Source organism: Microtus oregoni, unplaced genomic scaffold, assembly GCF_018167655.1.
Source record: "Microtus oregoni isolate MIOR12 unplaced genomic scaffold, Mior012 000012F_ref0000307, whole genome shotgun sequence".
NCBI lineage: Eukaryota > Metazoa > Chordata > Mammalia > Rodentia > Cricetidae > Microtus > Microtus oregoni.
Window position 1 is genome coordinate 22277630 of NW_024543071.1, and position 22101 is coordinate 22299730.

The 22101-nt window shown below is 40.2% G+C and overlaps 1 protein-coding gene across 1 annotated transcript in view; it reads left to right on the forward strand.

The window, feature by feature from the left end:
* The window catches only part of Noc3l (NOC3 like DNA replication regulator), a 35126-nt gene extending 14547 nt beyond the window's left edge, over nt 1–20579 (forward strand). The window contains exons 11-21 of the mRNA XM_041661349.1: nt 1078–1209; nt 9366–9446; nt 9748–9848; nt 12358–12430; nt 12513–12576; nt 12655–12726; nt 13064–13245; nt 14876–15004; nt 16463–16560; nt 18739–18823; nt 19374–20579. Coding sequence (XP_041517283.1) covers nt 1078–1209; nt 9366–9446; nt 9748–9848; nt 12358–12430; nt 12513–12576; nt 12655–12726; nt 13064–13245; nt 14876–15004; nt 16463–16560; nt 18739–18823; nt 19374–19502 — 1146 coding nt within the window. The 3' untranslated portion in view covers nt 19503–20579. The remainder of the gene's footprint in view (nt 1–1077; nt 1210–9365; nt 9447–9747; nt 9849–12357; nt 12431–12512; nt 12577–12654; nt 12727–13063; nt 13246–14875; nt 15005–16462; nt 16561–18738; nt 18824–19373) is intronic.
* Nucleotides 20580–22101: the final 1522 nt, after the last annotated feature.

Sequence of the window (22101 nt, forward strand, 5' to 3'; positions counted from 1 at the left end):
TATGTGTGTGATATTGGAGTTGCTAGTGTGGGTCTGTGTATGCGTGTGTTCAGGCACACATGTAAGTGTGATTGTTGATGGTACAGGTAGACTTTGAGTATATTCTTTGATTGCTGTCCACCTTTATATTTTTGAGACAGGGCCTCTCACTGAACCAGAAGCTCATTGATTTGGCTGGTCACTGAGCTTTGAGATGTGTCTGTCTCTGTATAGTCCCCCCAGCACTGGGGGTATAGGCATACTGCCACACCCAACTTTTTAAATGGGTACTGGAGATCTGAACTCAGGTCCTCATGCTTCCATGGCAGGCACTTTGGTGAGGGAGCCATTTTTCTAGTCATTTGTACCTGTTAATTAATAAAGTTTTTCTTCTCTGTATACTGTTTCAAAGATGTTGCTTTACTAAAAATTTAAATTTATATAATGAGACCAATGAAAGATAACAGACAAAAATAGAAAAGAAACTCAGTGGGAATGCTTGTGTATATCAGTGTGTAAAAACACCCACATTTCAGTAGCATTGCTAATCAGAAGAGGAAACATGTCTGTAAGTAAATTTGAAGCAGCAGTTCCTAACAGAACATAATCAGGGATTAAAAATCTCAAAATGCTAGGTGCTTAGCCAGTAGTCATTACTTTTTAAGTTTTTAATATAGCATAACAATATAGCATCTCAGTAGCATTTACTGAGATTTAAATGTAGAAAATATAGAGAAAGTCTTTGTTTTTTTTCTCTTCTCCCCTCTCATGGGTCCCATTCTAGTTTTCTGCTGTCTATTTTCTTTCACCCTCATGTAGACACAAATATAAAAACCTCCTTCCAGCCTGTTGACTCTGTGCCATCTTGTCTGCCTGTTTTTCTCTTATATTCATGAATGAGCTGTTTTGAATTTTACTCAAATACTGGTGTCCTTTCACAAACGGATGTCTGAGTGTGATTTTCAGAAGAAGACAGAACTCTGTGTTAATCTAATAAAACATTTAATACATTTGGTATACATTCTTTTCTGCAGAGTCTTTGGGGATGGTGTAAGTACTAAGCCGTGTGTTTGTTGTTGTTTTTCTTTCCAATATTAGATATTAAAAACATTTTTATGTCTGCGAATTAAGGAAGTAGAACTGAAAAAAGATACAGAGGACATTAACAAGCCAAAAAAGTTCATGACTTTTAAGGAAAAGAGAAAAACTCTATCAAGAATGCAAAGAAAGGTTTGTTTTATTTTCTCTTTCATTTCATTTAAGTATTCTGCTTTAATTGATCTTGGATATATATACACACACACACACAATCTATTCTGATTACCTTCTACTGGTTTTTATTCTTTTTTTTTTTTGTAATCTTTCTATCTCTATTAATCCTTTGCTCCTGCAGATATACACAGTAGTCTCTTTCTCTGGCTCATTTTGTGACCCATTTAGTTTAACCTGGGCCATCTGTGACCACTTGAAGTATCCATTGGAGCCTGCTTGGGTCTTCTGTGGGTATAACAATTGAAGGCAGTTTTCCCTCTCTCTAAGTCTGTTAGTAGCAAATAACTCAGCAGTTAGTGGTGAGCCTGTCCAAGCTCTTTTCCATCCAAGCCTGACTGTTGACAGGCATCCCAGGGGTCATGAACTCATGATTGCAGCGGTTATGTGTTGTTCAGAAATGACATTTCATAGATCTTCTTCCTATTTTCCCACTCTTACAGTCCTTCCTCCCCTTAACCACAGTGTTCCCTGAGCCTTAGAGAGGATGATAAAATTGTTTGCCTTGTGCACTTACTCTCATGTACTGCCGTGAGTCCATGGACTCACCACTGCTCACCTGAAAGAAACTTCTCTGATTAAGGCTGAGAGTAACATTCATCTGTGAGTATAAGCATAAATATTTGGAAGGCAGCTTGAGGCTATCTATGTCAGTTTAACTAAGTAACAGTATTCACTTCTTCCCAGTACTGTGATCTCCCCCTTCATAGTTTTTTGACTATGTTTACAGTATCAGGCTTATATTCTGTCCTGTGAAACAAATCTTAAGTCTAGGCAGAGAGCAGAGCTGCTCCTATAGCAGGTTACTACTGCTCACAAGTGTCACATTTTGTTTGACTAGTCAGTCAAAAAGAGGAGTCACAACTAGATAAGATCATTGCTTCTTTTTCTCCCCCAGCAGCTGAATAGCGCCTCCAGGGGCTGTGAAAGTTAGCCAGCAGGGAGGACTGCTCAAGCTAAATTCCAGCTTGATCTCCCCTTATTGTGAATACAAGGTGTATGGTGTCTTCAGCAACATTGTCTTATTGTTTAGCTCTAGTGGTTACCTAAGAGGAATGGCGAGAACCTGCATTGCTTAAGGACTTCTGGGGCTCTGTGATCCTGGGCAGGTAGTTTGTCCCAGCAATGGCATTTTTGTTTAAAACCTGACAGCTTCTGGGAGTAGTTTTTTTCTAGCCATGCAGGGTGTCTCCCTTCAAACTCTTGCTTTAAAACTTAGGAGGCAGAGGCAGGTGTGAGTTTAGTGAGTTCAAGGCCAGCCTCATCCACAAAGTGAGTTTCTGGACAGCCACAACTGTTACACTGAAACCCTGTCTCGAGAAACCAAAACCAAAAAAAAAAATTTTTTTTTAAAAATTTAAAAATTTAAATTTGTTTGCAAGATAGGTATCTTAGGATTTTTTTTATTGCTGTGAAGAGACACTGTAACCATGGCAACTCTTATAAGGAAAACATTTAATTGGGGTGTCTCACTTACAGTTTCAGAGGTTCAGTTCATTATGATGAGGACCATGGCGTTTATGCAGGCAGACATGGCACTGGAGCTTTGAGTGCTACATTTTGCAGGCAGCAGGAAGTCAACTGTGACACTGAGCGGTATCCTGAGCATAGGAAATGTCAAAGCCCACCCCCACAGTGACACACTGCCTCCAACAAGGCCATACCCACTTTCAACAAAGCCACACCTCCTAATAGTGCTACTCCTTATGAGATTATGGGGGCCAATTGCATTCAGACTACCATATTCCACCAGCAAGCCATTAACTGGCACTCCTCCATGACCTCTGCTTCAGCTCCTGCCTCCAGCTTAAAGCCCTGCTTGAGTTTCTGTCTGACTTCCTCCAATGATGGGATGTGATCTGGAAGTATAGCCCAAATAAGCCTTTTCCTCCCCAACTTGCTTTTTGGTTTTTGTGTTTTGGAACAGTAGTAGAAACCCAAGACAATAGGTTTTTATATTACTCTTTCATATGTCTCTGGTTTGTTTAATTCTCCCTCCCCATCATGTTTCCCCTGCTTAAATCTTTCTAGCCCCAGTATTCCCCACTCTGCTTTTATATTATTGCATTCTACCACCTCCTCCTTTAAGGCTTTTCCCTCCCAGTACCTCGTTGTAATTTCCATGTCCTGGCTGTTTTGGAACTCACTCTGTAGATCAGACTGACCTCAACTCCTCCCACCCCCTGCCTACAGGTGCTCTTGAATGCACAGACTTAGAGTTTGGAAGCTAGAATCACATATATGGGAGAATGTGTGACATTTATTTATCCATTTATTTATTTGTTTGTTTGTTTGTTTTGTGCCTAGTATAGTTCTCTTACTCAGTATAATTTTGTTTCCTGAAAATTTTGTAATTTCATTTATTCATCTATCTGTCTGTCTGTCTATCTATCAATCGATTGATCTATCTATCTACCTACCTACCTATTGCCTAGTCCAGTTTCCTTACTCAGCATAATTCTGTTTCCTGCAAATTTTGTAATTCTATCTATCTATCTATCTATCTATCTATCTATCTATCTTGTGCCTAGTCCATTTCCCTTACTTAGTATAATTTTCTGTTTCCTGCAGATTTTGTAATTTCATTTTCTTTAGGCCTGAATAAAATTCCATAATGCGGACATTCAGGCTGTTTCTATTTCCTAGCTGTTTTGAATAGAGCAGCAGTGAACTTGGATTAGCAAGTATCTCTGTAGTAGGCTATATGTCCAGGAGTAGAATATCTGGGTCACATGGAATTCTGCCTCTGGCTTTTTGAATAATCTTCCACACTGATTTTCAGTGTGTGTATCGGTTTATACTCCCACCAAGAGTGAGTGAGCAAGAGTTCATCTTTATTCCTTCCTTCCTTCCTTCCTTCCTTCCTCCCTCCCTCCCTCCCTCCCTCCCTCCTTCCCTCCCTCCCTACCTCCTTCCCTCCCTTCTCCTCCTCCTATTTCTTCTTCTCTTCCTTTTCTTCTCCTCCTCCTCCTCTTCCTCTTCTTCGTTTTTATTTTTGTTTATTTATTTTTGATACAAGGTTTCTCTGTGTAGCCTTGGCTGTTCTGGAACTTGCTCTGTAGACCAGACTGGCCTCAAACTCAGAGTTCTACCTCTGCCTCCTGCATCCTGGATTTAACTGCATGTGTACAACCGCCTAGGTGTTAATAATTTCTTGGTGATAGCCATGCTGACTGGGTAAGATGGAATCTCAAAGTGCTTTTAATTTGTGTTTATATCATAGTTAATGATGTTAAAAACTTTTTATTTGCAATTCATATTCTTCTTTTGAGAATTTTCTTTTAGATTTTTTTTTTTTGAAACCTTTGGCCCACCCCTTGTAACACACCTCCATCAAGGCTACATCTCCTAATCTTTTTTAGTTTTATTAACTGTGGACCAAGCATTCAAATGTATGAGCCAATAGGGGGACATTCTCATTTAAGCTACATCATCTCTCTATCCCCTCATTCGGATCTTTCTAAAAATTTTGACAACTAGGTTCTCTTCGTCATGTTTGGCCTTGGGACCAAACTCAGGTTATTGGGCTTGGTAGCAAATGTCTTTACTTGCTGAGCCTTCTCTCTGGCCCTTTATCTATTTTTGGCTGAAGTAGTTGTATTCTTGATGTTTTGAGTTCTTTATATTTTAGATAATAATCCTCTGTCAGATATGTAGCTGGCAAAGTTTTCTTCTATTCTATGAGCTTCACTTGACTGGATTTTCCCTGTACAGAGTATTTTAGTTTCCTAATGGCCTTATTTCCCAACAACTAAAGTTCTCTTTAGACAGTCCTCTCTTATGTCTATGCTGTACCTTCTCTTCTAGTAATTGTGGAATTTCAAGTTTTACAGTAGATCTTTGATCCATTTGGAGCTATTTTTTATGCAGGGTGAAAGAGAGGGGTCTGGTTTCCTTCTCTTTGTGGAAATCTGGTTTTCTCTGCCCTGTTTGGTGATGATGCTATCAAGAAAGGACTTATTTGAGACAAGGTTCCACTATGTAGCCTGTGTTGGCCTTGGGGTTTTCCTCTTTTGTTGAAATACGGATCGGCGGGCTGTGTCCCGCCACCCAGCTAGCTTTACCCGAAATAATTACACGGAAACTGTATTCTTTTAAACACTGCCTGACCCATTAGTTTCAGTTTCTTATTGGCTAGCTTTTACATATGGATCTAACCCATTTCTATTAATCTGTGTAGCCCACAAGCTGGCTTACCAGGAATGATCTTAACCTGTGTCTGTCTGGAGTGGGAGAACCATGGCGACTCCCTGACTCAGCTTCTTTCTCCCAGCATTCCGTTCTGTTTACTCCGCCTACCTAAGGGTTGGCCTATCAAATGGGTCTAGGCAGTTTCTTTATTAATAAGAAATTAGTCCCACATCATTTCCCCTTTTTCTGTTTAAACAAAAAAGAAAGGCTTTAACTTTAACATAGTAAAATTACATATAGCAAAACAGTTATCAAGCAAGAATTACAGTTACAATATTTATATCTATTTTATCTTTTATCATAACTAAGGAAAACTATAACTATCTATTTATTCTTCAACTCCATCAAAGACTCCAGAAGGATATAATACTACCTAAGTAAACAAGAAATAAGAAAACTCTAGAAATGAGAGAGACATCTTGCTGCCTGGACAGTCACCCAAAGTTCTTTTGTACCTTTGGGGCATCCATCTTCAGCCTTCAGGCCCAAAGTATCCAGCAGACATTTCCATGACGCAGGAAATTCCAAAGACAGTTCAGTCACTATCTGCTGTGTCCTGCAGAATGTCTCGCAGACTCTTTCATGAGTCATGAACCCTGAAAGACCATCTCACCTTTAGGCAAGTTCAGCAGTCCTCTCTCTGCGGGTTCTCTGTGTCCATTTTATGCAACAGTCCAAGCAAGAGCAGTTTCTTGCCCAAATGGCTATCCAACTCCATAAGGATCCTCTTCGATGCCCATCTTCCTCTTGAAGTAGATTGGTGCCGCCAGGAGCAGATATGTCTCATTGTCATGAAAAGTCCTAAGTTATTAAAACATTAAATGCCATATTCTGTAGTCTTTGAAAGATATGAAGAATGTCTATCTAACTGAAATGTGTCTCTATATATCTAGAAAATCTAACTAACATGACTACAAGCTTGACTATTATTGATGATTAACCATTAACCTATATTTCTTAATTATACATTACATTTTTAAATGAACTACACAATCACAATACCTTAATCAAGATCAGAAATACATATACATATAACAAAATTGACTGTAAAATCCACACCAATGCAAATTACTCATACCTATATCATTTCCCCCTTTAAATGTAAAAGAACATTTACAAACAATATTTTGGGAACATGGGCGCAGTTTTTTCTCTCCAAACTGCTTCCTGCTGAATGGGGGCGCTGTTAATCAGATCATTTAGGGTGTAACCTGTGTGCCAGGTTTATCTCAGTTGCCAGTTGAGTGAAGTAATTTTTTGAGGGTGTTCACAGGAACTTTTCGGGAGGTCGTGGTCTATCATACCATATCGGGATAGATGTAATCCATAGGGTCTGGTCCTCTGTGAAAACAAAAGAAGACCCTTTCCAAAGCATCATATCCTTAGACCCAAATTCTGAAGTCATACCCTCATGATATCCGTTTTGGTTCCACTTGGCAGCCCATAGAATGAAATGTCTCTCTGTACTTAGCTCCTTCACAGTCAAAAATTTTAAAGAAAACACAATGTACATAATCCAGACTCTCTGTGAATTTTCCATTTTTACGTGGCTTATTTTTCTTTATTTCTTTTAATTTCTTAACTATCTGTACTCTGTCTCTTTAAAGACTTTACCTTTTTTTTTTTTAACCATTAACTTTATTTTCTATATTGTTTTTATTCTCTCTCTCAAGTCTATGTGCATTCATCCAACAGTGTGGTCTTTTATGTCTGAATCTGTTTTATTGTGAATCTATAACATTTTTTTACTATCCAGGAACATTTCTTAAAATGTTAAGCAGTTCTTAAAAACTTAAGTTGCACCATGTACAGGTAATACAGTACCGTCTGTGTCCTGCCCAGTTGAAACCTTAACTGCGCTGTTTTTATGGTAATTACGGTAGTTCCTGCCTGAGACCAGCACAGTTCAGCATGGCATAGCTGAGCCCAGCTGCTCCTGCCTCAGAGCCATTTGGTGCCCCTGAGCCACACACAGTTACATGCACATAGCAGTCCACATTGCCATCAAGCAAGCCGTAGAGCTTTACTCCAAATGCTCCATTCAAAAGCTCTGTCTCCCGCAGGAGCCAGACAGAGATCGCAATGGCGGCACAGCCCAGAAAGCCGACATTTTAAAACAGCCAGTTTTTTCCTGCTGCTGAGTCAGGACAATTTCTTTGCGGACGCAACCCACAAACAGCAAAAAGCTGTCTTAAATTCTCTCTCTCTCCTTTTTAAGCCCTCTCAGGTTTTATGTGGAGTTCATTAGCATGTTGGGCGCCACTCTGTTGAAATACGGATCGGCGGGCTGTGTCCCGCCACCCAGCTAGCTTTACCCGAAATAATTACACGGAAACTGTATTCTTTTAAACACTGCCTGACCCATTAGTTTCAGTTTCTTATTGGCTAGCTTTTACATATGGATCTAACCCATTTCTATTAATCTGTGTAGCCCACAAGCTGGCTTACCAGGAATGATCTTAACCTGTGTCTGTCTGGAGTGGGAGAACCATGGCGACTCCCTGACTCAGCTTCTTTCTCCCAGCATTCCGTTCTGTTTACTCCGCCTACCTAAGGGTTGGCCTATCAAATGGGTCTAGGCAGTTTCTTTATTAATAAGAAATTACTCCCACATCACTCTTTTACCTTCAAAATGCTGGGTTGTAGGCCTCTTCTACCATGCCCAATTTTAAATCATACTTAAGTCATAAAAATAATTGAAATCTGGTAGTCATATGAGATTATATATTCCTAACTATATGGAGGGTTGACGCAGGAGGATTGCTTGAGTCCAGTTTGAGACCAGCATCTGGAACCTAACAAAATTTTCCCTCAAGAAAGAAATAAAAACAAGTTTGAAATCCAAAGTATTTAGAGAATTCCATCCCCTCCCCCCCTTTTTTTCTACAAAAACACCTTATTTAAAAATCAACTTAGACTGACAATTGTTGAGAAAGCGACAGGTAATTTTTTTAAACTATGTAGACTTATCCTTTAGTTGGTTAGAGCTATTTTTAAGCTTTTAATTATTTTTCATGTATGCATATATATGTACACACGTGGATATATGTGAATGGTGTGGTATGTATTTGGAGGTCATGTGGAAGCTCTTTCCTACCGTGTGGTTTCTGGGAATTGCTCCCAAGTTCACAGACTTGGCAGCAAGTGTCTTTCCCCACTGAACCATAGCCACCGCTCCCAATTTGAAAAAAGTTTTTCTATATTTGCTTATTTATTTACTTACTTATTTGTGTGTGGGTGTCTAGGAGAAGCAGTTTAGAGTCATGAAATACAGATTTCATTTTCCTTGACAGAAAGGGTGCACTCACTTGAGTTTTTATTGATCCACTTGTTTTATGGACAAGTTCTGGTCTCTTAAATCTGGCTTGAAATCCAGTCACTTTTCCTTTCTGACACTTTTGAAGAAGGGCAAATAGTACCTACTGTTAGGGTCAGTTTACAGTTTATATGAGATGATACGTGTAGCACATGTAAAAAGTTCATAATGCTGAGCAACCTTTTGGTTTTTTGAGATGGTTTTTCAGTAGCTTTGGAGCCTGTCCTGGAACTAGCTCTTGTAGATTAGGCTGGCCTTGAACTCACAGAGATCCTCCTGCCTCTGCCTCCCCAGTGCTGGGATTAAAGGTGTGTGCTACGCTGCCTGCTAATGCTGGGCAATCTTTATAAACATTCACTTGTTACCAGAGTTAGAGTAGGAATCCTCTCTGTCCCTCTTTCTCTGATTTCATCCTTCCACCTTTTTCCTAGGGGCAACCAGCGTTACCAATTTAGCTCGCTTGTGTATCATATCTATTTTTTTTCTGCCTCTGCTCTTATTTATATTCTTAGACCATAAGTGGTCTTACCGTGTAGAGTGTTGACACCCTACCCCATTTTTGCCTTCACTGGTATGTATTTCTTACCCACCCCCTGCTTTGTCTTTTCAGTGGAAGAAAGCAGAGGAGAAACTGGAGCGGGAACTTCGGGAGGCTGAAGCTTCAGAGAGCACTGAGAGAAAGCTGAAACTGGTAGGCACTTCCTTCCACTCTGTCATACTCCCAAGATGTTTTACTAAATGACTTTAATTATAAATGGTTTCAACTTAAAGTTATATCATTTTGGTTTATTTCATGGGTCTTAGCTAGATAATGTTTGTGACATATAAGAAAGTACAATGAGATGCCTTCAGGTTTTGAGATCACTAGACGTATGTCTTGTTTCAAAGTCTGAATTGTGGGAGGGATGAAAAGGGAAAGGAAAGCTGAACTTGTCTCACTCAGGAGAGCTACTTGCTGCTTCTAAGGTGCTCTTTTCTGATTTCTCTGCCAGCACACAGAGACTCTGAATATTGTGTTTGTGACCTACTTCAGAATTTTGAAGAAGGCCCAGAGGTCACCTCTTCTGCCAGCAGTTCTGGAAGGTCTTGCCAAGTAAGGACTATGTTAGGCTGAACCCTTTAGACCCTTTGCACATATGTACTGGTAGCAAAACTGTCTCTCTGCATGTCCCCGGTGCTGTCCTAATGCTCCCCTTCTCATTCCTTTTTTATGCAGCAGCCTTTCCTTGAGGGGGTTTTGCTTTTCTCATTTCAAACTTTTTTAAAATTTCCCTTTTTTTCTTTCTACTTTATATGTTTCTGGAATTCTTAAGATTCACCACTCAGTTCTTGATGCCATTCTACAGATGAAACTTGAAACTTTAGCCATATGACTGGAGAGATGGCTCAGAGCTTAAGAGCACTGACTGTACTTCCAAAGGTCCTGAGTTCAATTCCCAGCAACCACATGGTGGCTCACAACCATCTGTAATGAGATCTGGTGCCCTCTTCTGGCCTGCAGGGACATATGCAGGCAGACCACTGTATACTTAATAAATAAATAAATCTTAAAAAAATAAACTTTAGCAATGTTAGCCATGTTTAGCAGCAGAGATTTAGAAATCATCTTAGAAATATATCTCTGGCTGGAAGCAATAGTTCTGGTCTTTACAGCCACTTGTGACTGGAGCTCACACGCCTGTGCTTCCCTATGAAACGTAATGCCATTGTCATTGGAAGCCTCCCAAGAAGACGGAGCAAAGGAGGGATTGTTTCTACTGCAGTGATTTTGTTTTGCTTTGACTTGGATTTTACTCTGTATTCCAGGCTAGCCTAGAAGCTGCCTTTAACTTATCGCATGGAGGTGTGAACCATCATTCCTGGTTCCTGACATCTGTTTTTTTTTTTTTATGGTTAATTCCCTAATTCTTTAAAAAAGTGGGCTTTCTTATTCAAATAATATATGCTTATTTTACAAGCCCAAAAGAATATGGAATTTAAAATAAGCTTCTGCTCCCATGTATGTGTTTGTGTTTCTGTCTCTGCTTGTCTTTTTTGAAATAAGTGGAAGACTGTTTTGTAGTATCCTGTACGTTCCTTTAAGTTACTCGGGAGATTTTTCCATGGTAACATGTAGGGACCGTTTTTTTCGGACTTTTTTTCTTTTTATCTTTGGGACTTTTGAAGAAAGGCCTCAGGTAGCCCAGGCTAGCCTCAAACTTGTGTAGTCAAAGATGACCTTGAACTTATGATTATTCTGCCTCCACTTCCCAAGTGCTGGGGTTCTAGGCATACACCACCATCCAGTTTATTCAGTGCTGAGGCTTGAACCCTGAACCTTGTGCATGCTAGGCATGCAGTCTGCCAACTGAGCTACATCCTCAGACCAGAGAATACATTTATGTCTTCATGTACTTGTGCACACATATTTCCAGATGAAAGGGTGTTCTCATTTTAAATTATGGTTAAAAAAAATGCCACATTGCTTCTCACAAAATTGGTAGCAGTATGTGTGGAATCTCTCACTTCTTTGTTCAGAGGTTTACACAGCTTTAACAGACTTTTTTTTTTTTTTTTTTGGTTTTTTGAGACAGGGTTTCTCTGTAGCTTTGGGGACTGTCCTGGAACTAGCTCTGTAGACCAGGCTAACCTCGAGCTCACAGAGATCCGTCTGCCTCTATATCCCGAGTGCTAGGATTAAAGGCGCGTGCTACCACCGCCCAGCAGTACTTTTGTGCCTGATGTTTAGTAGTGTAGAGTATGCTAACACTTCCCAGCTGAGAAGATTCCTGAACTCTGCTGCCTTAGTCATAGACGCCTAGGGCAGTCAAGTGACGCAGTGTAGTGTCACACAGTCATTAGTCACCAGTGCAACAATGTTTCCATTTTATTTTCAAGCTGTAATAGTGTCTACATTCCCAGGTTAAGTACCAAGGCTTGAACCTGAGACCTTGTATGTGCACTACCTGGCTGTAGCTCCCTCAACCACCAAAGTCCATGTTCTCATAAATGGCAGAATCCTTTCTTTCTTTTTTTCTTTTTTGTTTTATTTTCTTTTTTGAGACAGGATTTTTTGTGTAGCCCTGGCTATCCTGGAATTCACTCTGTAGATCAGACTGGCTTCGAACTCACAGAGATTCGACTGCCTCTGCCTCCAGAGTGCTGCGATTAAAAGCATGCGCCACCACCGCCCAGCAGAATTCTTTCTTTTTTTACTGCTTCCTGTTTCCTAAGAAGTTATTTCTGCTGCCTCCTTGTGGTCTGTAGAACCTAATGCATTTAGTCAGGGCAGTCGTCTGCTCTTGGTAAGGTGTTTCTCAGGACAGAGTATTTTCACTGAGGCCTCATCTATTCCTACCAAGTATAATGTCTAGCAGTGTGAGAACTGTGTAAAAGGTCAGTCTGGCCAGGCGATGGTGGTGCACGCCTTTTAATCCCAGCACTCGGGAGGCAGGGGCAGGCCAGGCTGAATTAAGGGAAAGCTGTCAGTGATCTCCTATATCCATTATGACTAACAGTTTGAAGTAAGTAATATTTAAAATGCAGTTTTAAAGTCAAGCTATTTTTACTTGTTTTATTTCTGCTTTTGGATTATTTAGTAACTCAGTTTTATTTGACTCTAGGTTTGCACATCTTATAAATGTGGAGTTCTTTGATGATTTGTTAGTGGTTCTTCATACCCTAATTGAGTCTGGTGTAAGTAGCTATTAGTGGATTGTTTTTTCATGATAGAAATGGTAACAATCATTCTTAGTTGCCAATTTTTTTTTTTTTAAAGAACCTAAGTTATCAAGAAAGTCTTCACTGTGTTCAGACTGCTTTTCATATTCTTTCTGGACAAGGTGAGTTGCTGTCTTAGGTTTTATTTGCTTTATTCCTGAAGACTGTAACTTAACCTAATTTGTGTTGTCATCTCAAAGGTGATGTTCTAAATATTGACCCGATGAAATTCTATACACATCTCTACAAGACATTGTTTAAATTACACGCAGGTATGTTCTTAGAAGATTCTTTTTTGGTACGTATGTGTAGTCTGAGACTATGTTATGATCATAATTGTAGCTGATGAGAAATAGGATCTGGTGCATAAAATGCGGGCTTATTCTTGCTGTGTCTGTAGTTAATGTTATATAAGACTTGGGGGTAAAAGAACTTTTGGGGTTGACAGGGAGTGCTGTAAATGCAGCCCGGAGCATCTCTGAGCATTGCTCTACTGAGTAGGAGGATGATTTGCAGCAGGATAATGATTCATCTTGCGGGTTTTCTGGAGTTCAGGTAGTTGCATAATAAAAGCATAATGACATTGACTCTGAAGGATGTCTGTTCTAGGTGCTACCAACGATGGTATTGAGATTGTACTCCACTGCCTTGATGTCATGCTAACCAAGCGCAGAAAGCAGGTTTCTCATCAGCGAGCTCTTGCCTTCATCAAGCGCCTCTGTACGCTTGCTCTGCAGGTTCTTCCAAATTCAAGCATTGGCCTTTTAGCGACTACCAGAATATTGATGCATGTAAGTACCGGTGTGAGGAAATTGAGCCAAGTTTTCGTGGTGTGCTGCACTGTGCTTGTTTGTGTGTCTCTGTCCTTGATAGTTATCATTGTTACTAAAATAATTCCTAGCCAGGTGCAGTAGTTCGTACCTACAGTTACACCGGGGACTGATGCAGGAGGACAGCTCAAGCCCAGGAGTTTTAGGCCAGTCTGAATAGCAGCCTGGGAGCCTGTCTTTCTCATTTGAGTCAGGGTCTCACTTTGTAGTGCTGGCCTGGAACTAGCTATGCAGACCAGTCTGGCCTCAGACTCACAAAGTACCTGACTGCTTTTGCCTCCCAAGTGCTGGGATTAAAGGCACATGACACCAGCTTAGTAAGATCACATTTCTTTTAAAAAAAGGGGGGAGGGAACTCATATTTGTAACAAAATCAGGTACTAACAGAAACAAAGCAGTTTACGATACCCCCTGAGGCAGCCATTTTCACCACTTGGTGTCTGTCCTTACTGCCCTGTATGAGCGTCTGTGCAGCATACAAGCATGGAAAGGACGTGATGTGAATTGTGTAATATACTGGGTTTAGAGTGAATAATAAAAGATATTTTCATGTCAGTATAAATTTCCTACTTTATGTTTTTAATGATTAAGGTTTTTTAGTCCTTTGTTTCACAAACACAGTTCTTACAGTGCACTTATCATTGTTACAAGCTCTTCACAAACAAGACATTACTTGGTTTTTATAACTGAGATAACTCTAGCAATTCTTACTCGTTCCGCTTTTCAGCTGGGCTAAGGGTGCAGAGGAGGGAAGTGACTCAGCCAGCAGTCACAGAAGTCACTCAGCAGCGGTGCTGGTGGACTGTAAAGGTGGAGCAGCCGGCATGCCCTAGTTACTGTCCAGCTTATTGCCCACCCTGCTGCCCACTTGCAGTGTGCCCGATACACTATTGTGTGTTAAGAAATAGGCAGAAGTGGGTTCCTCATTCACAGCTGCTTCTTTGTTTTCCTAATGAATATAGAAATTGCTCATAAGTAATGCTATATGCCTTGCTCAGCCTTGATGGGGGGCGGGGAGGGGCTTGGTCTGCCTCAACTTAATGTGCCAGGCTTTGTTGACTCTCCATGGGAGAAATGGTTGGGGGAGTGGATGAGGGATGGGTTGGGGGAGTGGAATGAGAGGAGGGAGGGGATCTGTAGTAGTTGGTATGTAAAATGGATAAAAAATTTAAAAAATAAATAATGCTGTAATATTTCTGTAACAAAAATTCTTTGCCAGTTGATGGTGGCTCATGCCTTTAATCCCAGCACTCAGGAGGCAGAGGCAAGTGAATCTCTCTGAGTTTGAGGCCAGCCTAGTCTGCAGAGTTTAGTTTCAGGACAGCTAGGATTGTCCTGTTTCAAAAAGCCAAAAAAAAAAAAAAAAAAAGATTTGCTAAAGTGAGATTGGAAGGTGGAAAGAATATGCTATCTTTGAAGATTTGATAAATCTCTCCAAACCAAATGATACAGATGTAAATTATTTCTTATTAAAACTAGGCTTGAAAGATGTAAAATTGTAGCCCTTAGTATAACCACAAATTTAAATGTAAGAATGGGCCAGTTTCGTTCTTTAACTTAGTTAATTCTTCCTTTTCATGTGATGTTGCAGACTTTTCCCAGGACAGATCTGTTGCTTGATAACGAGTCTCAGGGCAGTGGGGTGTTCCTGCCTGAGCTGGAGGAGCCAGAGTACTGCAATGCACAGAACACCGCACTGTGGGAGCTACATACACTGCGGGTGAGGGGCCCTTCCTTCCCTCCGTCCTTCATCCCCTCCCCCCTCCTCCTTTCTCCTCTCTTTCCTCACATGTTACTGCCAGAGCGCTCATATATGTGCTCTGGAATGTCTTCTCTTGAGTAGTTTTCTGAAACAGGAGAGAGTGTGGTAGACTTGTCATGAGCTTATAGAGATTTATTGAAGATTCCCTAACACTATTCAGATATTTCTTACCAGGCGTATTTATACTGTATTGGATCCTACAAGGAGACTTCGATAGACTCCATTGCAAAGGAGGTTCACCTACAGTGCCAGGATCCTATAGTGAGGCCAGCATTAGAGTGAGCCCTATAGAAACTGTGGTAAATTATTTTTCACTATGAAATAGAAACTGTCTTTTGATGGTTCTTTTATATACTGTTAACTTGGTCATTTCACAAATGTGTATATATTTTTTTTACATTATTTTGTGTATGAGTGTTTTGACTGCATGTATACAAGTGTACCATGCATGCAGTGCCCATGGAGGCCAAAAGAGGGTGTTGGTTCCTCTTGGAATTGGAGCTACAGACAGCTGCCATACTGGCGCTGGGAATCGAACCTGGCTCCACTGGAAGGGCAGTCAGTGCTCTTAACCACTAAGCCATCTCTCCAATCCCCAGATATGTATTTTAATCCTGAGAATGAAGGTATTCTGTTTTGTTTGAGTCAGGGACTCTTTGTATCCCTGGCTGTCCTAGAACTCAGAGAACTCTGTGAGACCTCTCCCTCCCAAGTGCTGGTATTAAAGGTGTGCTCTACCACACCTGGCTAGTAATTTTCTTTAGCCTTTTAAAAATTTTACTTTTTAAAATTAAAGAATAGTTATATCATTTTCCCTTTCCATTTCTTTTCTCTATCCCCTCTCATGTCCACCTCCCCTAATTCCCTATCAAATTAATGACCTCTTTCTTTATTGTTTATATATATGTGTGTGTTTATATATATATACTTATATACACACAAACATACATATACAAATTATATATAATATAAATACATAAATACTTACACATAAATGCATAAATACAACTTGCCAAATCTGTTGATCATTTCGTATATATTATGATTTCAGGGCCAACCACTTGGTATTGGATAACCAGTTAAGGCAATCAACCCTGGGGAAGACTAATTCTCCCACTCTCTGCAGTCCCTAGTTACCTGTAGCGCTTTGTCTAGGCATAGGGCCCTTGTCAGAATGTCTCCTTTCACATTGGCAGGCTGCCCTTGTTTAGGCAGCCATACTGTTGAGGTACCATGGGTGAAGCTTCCCTGGCATTTGTAGGAGATTGAATCTCACAGCAAATTTCCTGGTCCAAAGGCAATACCCTTATGTGATTTGTATACATGTTTTTGTTTTTTTTAAGAAAGTTGCAAAATAAGCTGTAGCTTGTGTTTTAGGAAGTACTGACCTGCGAATAATGTCTCTTTCCTCTTCAGAGGCATTACCATCCTGTCGTGCAAAGATTTGCAGCTCACCTGCTCGCTGGGGCCCCGTCTGAAGGCTCCGAGGCCCTCAAGCCTGAACTGAGCCGAAGGTACCGTCTGATAGTGCATTGCTTTATGTTTCTGCTTGTCGAGACAGGTTCTCACTGTGTCACCTTGGCTGGCCTGGAACTCAGAAATCCACTTGATTCTGCCTCCCAAGGGCTAAAATGTGTGTCACCTGACCTGTTTAGGATTTCTTTTTGTTTGTTTTGTTTTGGTTTTTTGTGCTTGGGATCAAACCCAAAGCACCAACTTATTCTAAGACTTAAAAAACTCTGTAACTGGACTTTGCCCTTTTATATTTGTGTGTAAGTGTGTGTGTGTGTGTGTTTACAGGTGCATGTGTGTATAAGAGCTTTGAGAGGCTAGGGGTCAAATTGTCTATTGTTCCTCAGAAGCCAGCCACGTTATTATTTTGAAATAGGATTTAGACTTGCTGGCCAGTGAACCCCTGCCATCCAATTTGGGAATTACAAATAACTACACGTGGCTTCTTTTATTTTTCTTTTTAATATGGTGACAAGGATTGAACTCAGATCTGCGTGATTGTATGATAAGCATTTTAGCAGCCAAGCAGTTTGCCCTGCACCAGGTTTTTCTTTTTTCTTTTTATAAGCCCATAGATTTTTTAAAAATTTAGATATCATATGAATTTTAGGCTACTGATTTCATACTGTCTTTAAAGTCTGAACAAAAATGGAATTTTGTTTAATTGTTCAAGACAGGGTTCATGGAACCCAGAATGGCCATAAAATTAACCATATAAGAATGTATTTATGTGTGATGAACTTACACTCTTGATCCTCTTGCCTCCACCTCCCAAGCACTTGGGATTACAGGTGTGCACCACTGTGCCTGGCTAGTTGTTACCTTTTAAGATTGGAAGAATTCACTTAAAATTCACTTTTCGTGCTTGTCTTGAAATATTAGATTTAGTTATTTCAAATGAAAAAAATTAGATTTATTTGTGTTTATGAGTGTTATGCCCACACATGTCTGTGCACTACATATGTGCTGGGTGCTTCAGGGGGTCAGAAGAATGCATCACATTCCCTAAAATTAAAGTTAACCACTGAATCAACCTATTTTGTATTTTTAAATTGCTAATATAGTTAGCTGCTGTGCCCTCCAAATGAGGGTCAACTTTACTGATTTCTATAAGTCCTTTGTAGGAAATAGAGATAATTCTTGGCCTTACCAAATACAGAGGCTGCTTTTTCTTTTTCACAGCCTCCCATGTCTACCTCTAGCCTTGTTCCTTTTTTTTTTTAACTTGTGCATCACAAGGAACATAAGTATAGCTCTGGCATGCACTGGCTAAGCGCTGTTCATTGAGTCATGTCCTCAGCCAGACCCCGACTAACACTCCTTTTTTAAAAAGGGAAAAGAGTAGATTCTTCGTCATTGTTTTTAGTAATTCTTCTGTGTTTTTTCATTAATCGTCTTGATCATTTGCCTCCTCTGTGCCAGTTTTCCTTTTCTGGGGTAAGATGAAGCCCAGGTTTGTCTGTAAGGCTTGGTCAGTGGAAAATGCTTTCTTCTCTTGGGGAATGAAGCTTGGGGTGTGAGTGCAGTCCTTGCGTCTCTCATTAGAGTAATGTGGCTCCTAGTAACCCCAGCTGACCAAGGTTTACTTACATGGTCTGGGTATTGACATATTTTCTGTTGTGAATGTCCTGTCCTTGTTTTTCATCCAGGTTAATAGCTGAAGGGTTGAGTGATATTTAAAGTCAATCGATGACAAGTCTGTTTCCTTCCTCTAGTTCCAGTGACAGATTTAATTGCTTATCATCAATATCACTAGTTGAAATTGGATTCAATCATACGAGCTGGTCGACATCTGCTTAGCAATCTTCCTGGGCTGTAGGCCTGCATTTCTGAGTGTGAATACTAGATTTTTCTGAGGTAACTTTAGTAAGATAGTGTTGATACTACAGAGGAGTTAGGTTTTATTTATTTAGTGTTGAGACAGGGCCTCTCTAAGTACCTCTGGCAGTCCAAGAACTGCTTTGTAGACCAGGCTGGCCTTGAATTTGCAGAGATTCGCCTGCCTCTGCCTCTAAATTGCTAGGATTAAAGACATGCGCCACCAAGCCTGACTAGTTTGTATGTTAAATGAATGAGTTGGTTGAATGCTTGATGTTATTCTTCAGATACAGTGTAGCTCTTAAAAAGTCATATACCTAACAGTAGTTTCTCTGCAAATCTTAATATTTCTTAAATTATAGATCTTCAGTTGAACTTTTTGAGACTTACAGCATGGCAGCAATGACGTTCAATCCTCCTGTGGAACCTTCAAACTCTAAAAAGAAGGTATGTGATACTTTTTTTAATAGAGGAAATAAACATTAAATCAGTGTATTTATTATCAATTCAACTGCCAGTTTTCTTTTCTTTTTTCCTTTTTTTGAGACAAGAGTATTGCTTTGTAGTCCATGGTGACTTGAACTTCCGATTGTTTTGCCTTAGCCTTCCATGAATTGATACTACAGGTATTGACCGCAAAGGCCTGGCTCTAGGAGTTGAGGAGTTGGTTGGTTGCACGGGGCTGAAATTCTGTAGAGATGGTTGATAGTTGATAAGATTTTCTTTCACTATGGGATGGTCCAAGACCTGACTGGACATCTCTCATTACTGTATTTCTTTTTTGTTGTTCTTGTTTGTTTGTTTGTTTTGAGACAAAGAAACTCACTGTGTTTAGCTCTGGCTGGTCTGGAACTCACTTTGTAGACCAGACTGGCCTTGAACTCACAGACCCACCTGCCTCTGCCTCCTTAGTGCTGGGATTAAAGGTGGGTGCCACCACCACCGCCTAGCACAATATGAGTAGTTTTAACTATTAATTTTAACCTTTTTTTTCCAGGATAAATTTTTACAAGGAGACTCATTTTTGAATGAAGATTTAAATCAACTAATCAAAAGATATTGCAATGAAGCTGCTACTGAGACACCACTGGATTTCACCAAATGTTTGAAAACATCTTCACAGTAGCCTAAAGGTGAAGAGTCAGTGGACTGTCTTATATATTTATTTGTATGCGCATATGCAGAGACACATACAGATACATGAGGGCCTTTTTCTTTGTGTACAAGGAAAACTTTCTGGGAACGATTATATGAGAACCGAAGCAGAGGCCACAGAAGACGCTGCTTATTGATTTTTTTTTTTTTATGGCTTGCTCGGCTTACTTTCTTATACAACCCAGGCCAGCTTACCCAGGAATGGCACCGCCCATGAGGTGTGGGCTGAGCCCTACCACATCAGTTACTAATTTTGTAAGTACCCTACAGACATTCCCATAGGCGAGTCTGATGGAGGTAGTTCTTCAGTTGGGGTTCCCTCTTCATGGGTGACTTTAGTGTATGTCAAGTTGACAAAAACTGAGCAAGACAGTTATTAAATCCTCTTTATAACTAAATAAATATTGTGATTGCAGCACCATAGATGAAAGCAAAACCATTTTGTAAGGATAAAAGAATAGCTTAAAATTAGACTCTTGTTCATTGGCTTCTATTGAATGATACATGTAATAACCAGATCTGACCGTTAGAAGGAATGAGTATTGCCCGGGGTGTGTGGGTGCATCACTTTAACCCCAGCACTCAGGCAGAGGCAGGCGGATCTCTGAGTTCAAGGCCAGTCTGGTCTACTGAGTGAGTTCCAGGACAACCAGGACTGTTACAGAAACCCTGTCTCTAAGAAACAAACAAATAAAAGGTGAAGGAATGAGTGCTCTTATGGCTAGAAACTTTCAAAGAAAGTTGAATGTGATTCTGGAATCTTTGAAGTTGTGTTTATTCTTTTACACTAGAGTGATGGGGGAAAGTTGCTCAGTAGGACGCAAGTAGGGCTGAGATGTCTGTTGTGCTATAGCGACATTGGTGCTGACTAACTAGTAAAGTGGGTTTTTTAAAAATTCTTACAGATAAAAACTGTATATGCTTATAAATAGAGTTATGAACCATTATTTTATATAGTAGCTATTGCCATATTGTAGAGGTGACTTATGAAATGTGTACATAGATATTTTCTGCTATTAATAGTTGAATAAAATAGCTTCCTTTTCTACTTCATAGTCTTGTTTTTTTTCACTGTTAGTGAAAAGCAGTTCAGGTAATAGACTGTTGATTCAGCAGCACAGAAGTCAGTCTTTCTGAGCCCGAGGTCTCTTTCCTAATGAAAATATGAAAACCGAAAATCCTCCTGCCATCCAGCAGACTCGGGAACAGTGACCAGTTAACCAATTTAAAGCCAGCTCTTACTCCTTCTGAGAGTTAAGCTGGGTGTGTGGGTGTCTGGGCAGAGAAGAGGTCAGCAGGTGTTGGAGGAGAGAGCACTGGGGGATTTGAACATGGGCGTATTCTTTTTTTTTTTTAATTTATTTATTTATTAAGGATTTCTGCCTCCTCCCTACCACCGCCTCCCATTTCCCTCCCCCTCCCCCGATCAAGTCCCTCTCCCTCATCAGCTCGAAGAGCAATCAGGGTTCCCTGACCTGTGGGAAGCATGGGCGTATTCTTACATTGAGTTCCAGAAGTAAATCAATATCTCTCTGTCTCTCTCTGTCTTTGTCTCTCTCTGTGTCTCTGTCTCTCTCTCTGTGTCTCTGTCTCTCTCTCTGTCTCTCTCTGTCTCTCTCTCTCTCTCTCGTCCCACTTTATAACTTGGGCTTTACTGGAACTCAGGAGAGCTCTGCCTGCCTCTGCCTGGGATTAAAAGTGTTCACCACTATGCCCAGCCTAAAAATATTTCTGGAGCCACTTTGTTTTTGTTTTTGTTTTTCGAGACAGGGTTTCTCTGTAGCTTTGGAGTCTGTCCTGAAACTAACTCTTGTAGACCAGGCTGGCCTCGAACTCACAGAGATCCACCTGCCTCTGCCTCCGAGTGCTGGGATTAAAGGCATGCGCCACCACCGCCCGGCTTGGAGCCACATTTTTAAGACTTTATTGTTTCTTGTTTTGTGACAGGGTCTCCCTATGTAGTCCTTGCTGTCCTGGAACTCACTATGTTCACCAGGCCAACCTTGAACTCACAGAGAAACTCTTGACTTTGCCTCCCATTACACCCAGCTAAGGCTTGATTATTAATGATGAGAAAAGGTATGGTTCAGCATACAGCTTTCTTAAATTCTACTGTTTGACTAAAACCATTTCAGGAATGTTAGAAATATTTGTATGCACAACCAAAAGATCTATCTGTATATATGTATCAATTGTTTTCTAACACCGATACATTTATGCTTCACTTTAGCGACGACATATGTAAGTGAAAAGCCAGTTTTAAAATAGAAATGGACTGGTTATTTCATGACTGTTTTAGACTTTTCCGTTTCTTGTCACAGTTGGACCATAAATCTATACAGCTAGCATTTGAATGACATACATATTTGAGGGTGAACTATATGTGTACATTAACTTTTTATATAGGCTTATTAATGTTTCCTTTCTTGGAGATAACTTTATAGGCATTAATAATCACAGGCACATATACCTTGAGGGTTATATTAAACTACAGCCTTAATTCTTTTGAAGACAGATCTTGAGCACCTACTGTGTGCTCAGCAGCACACCAGGCACTTAAAAGTAAGAGT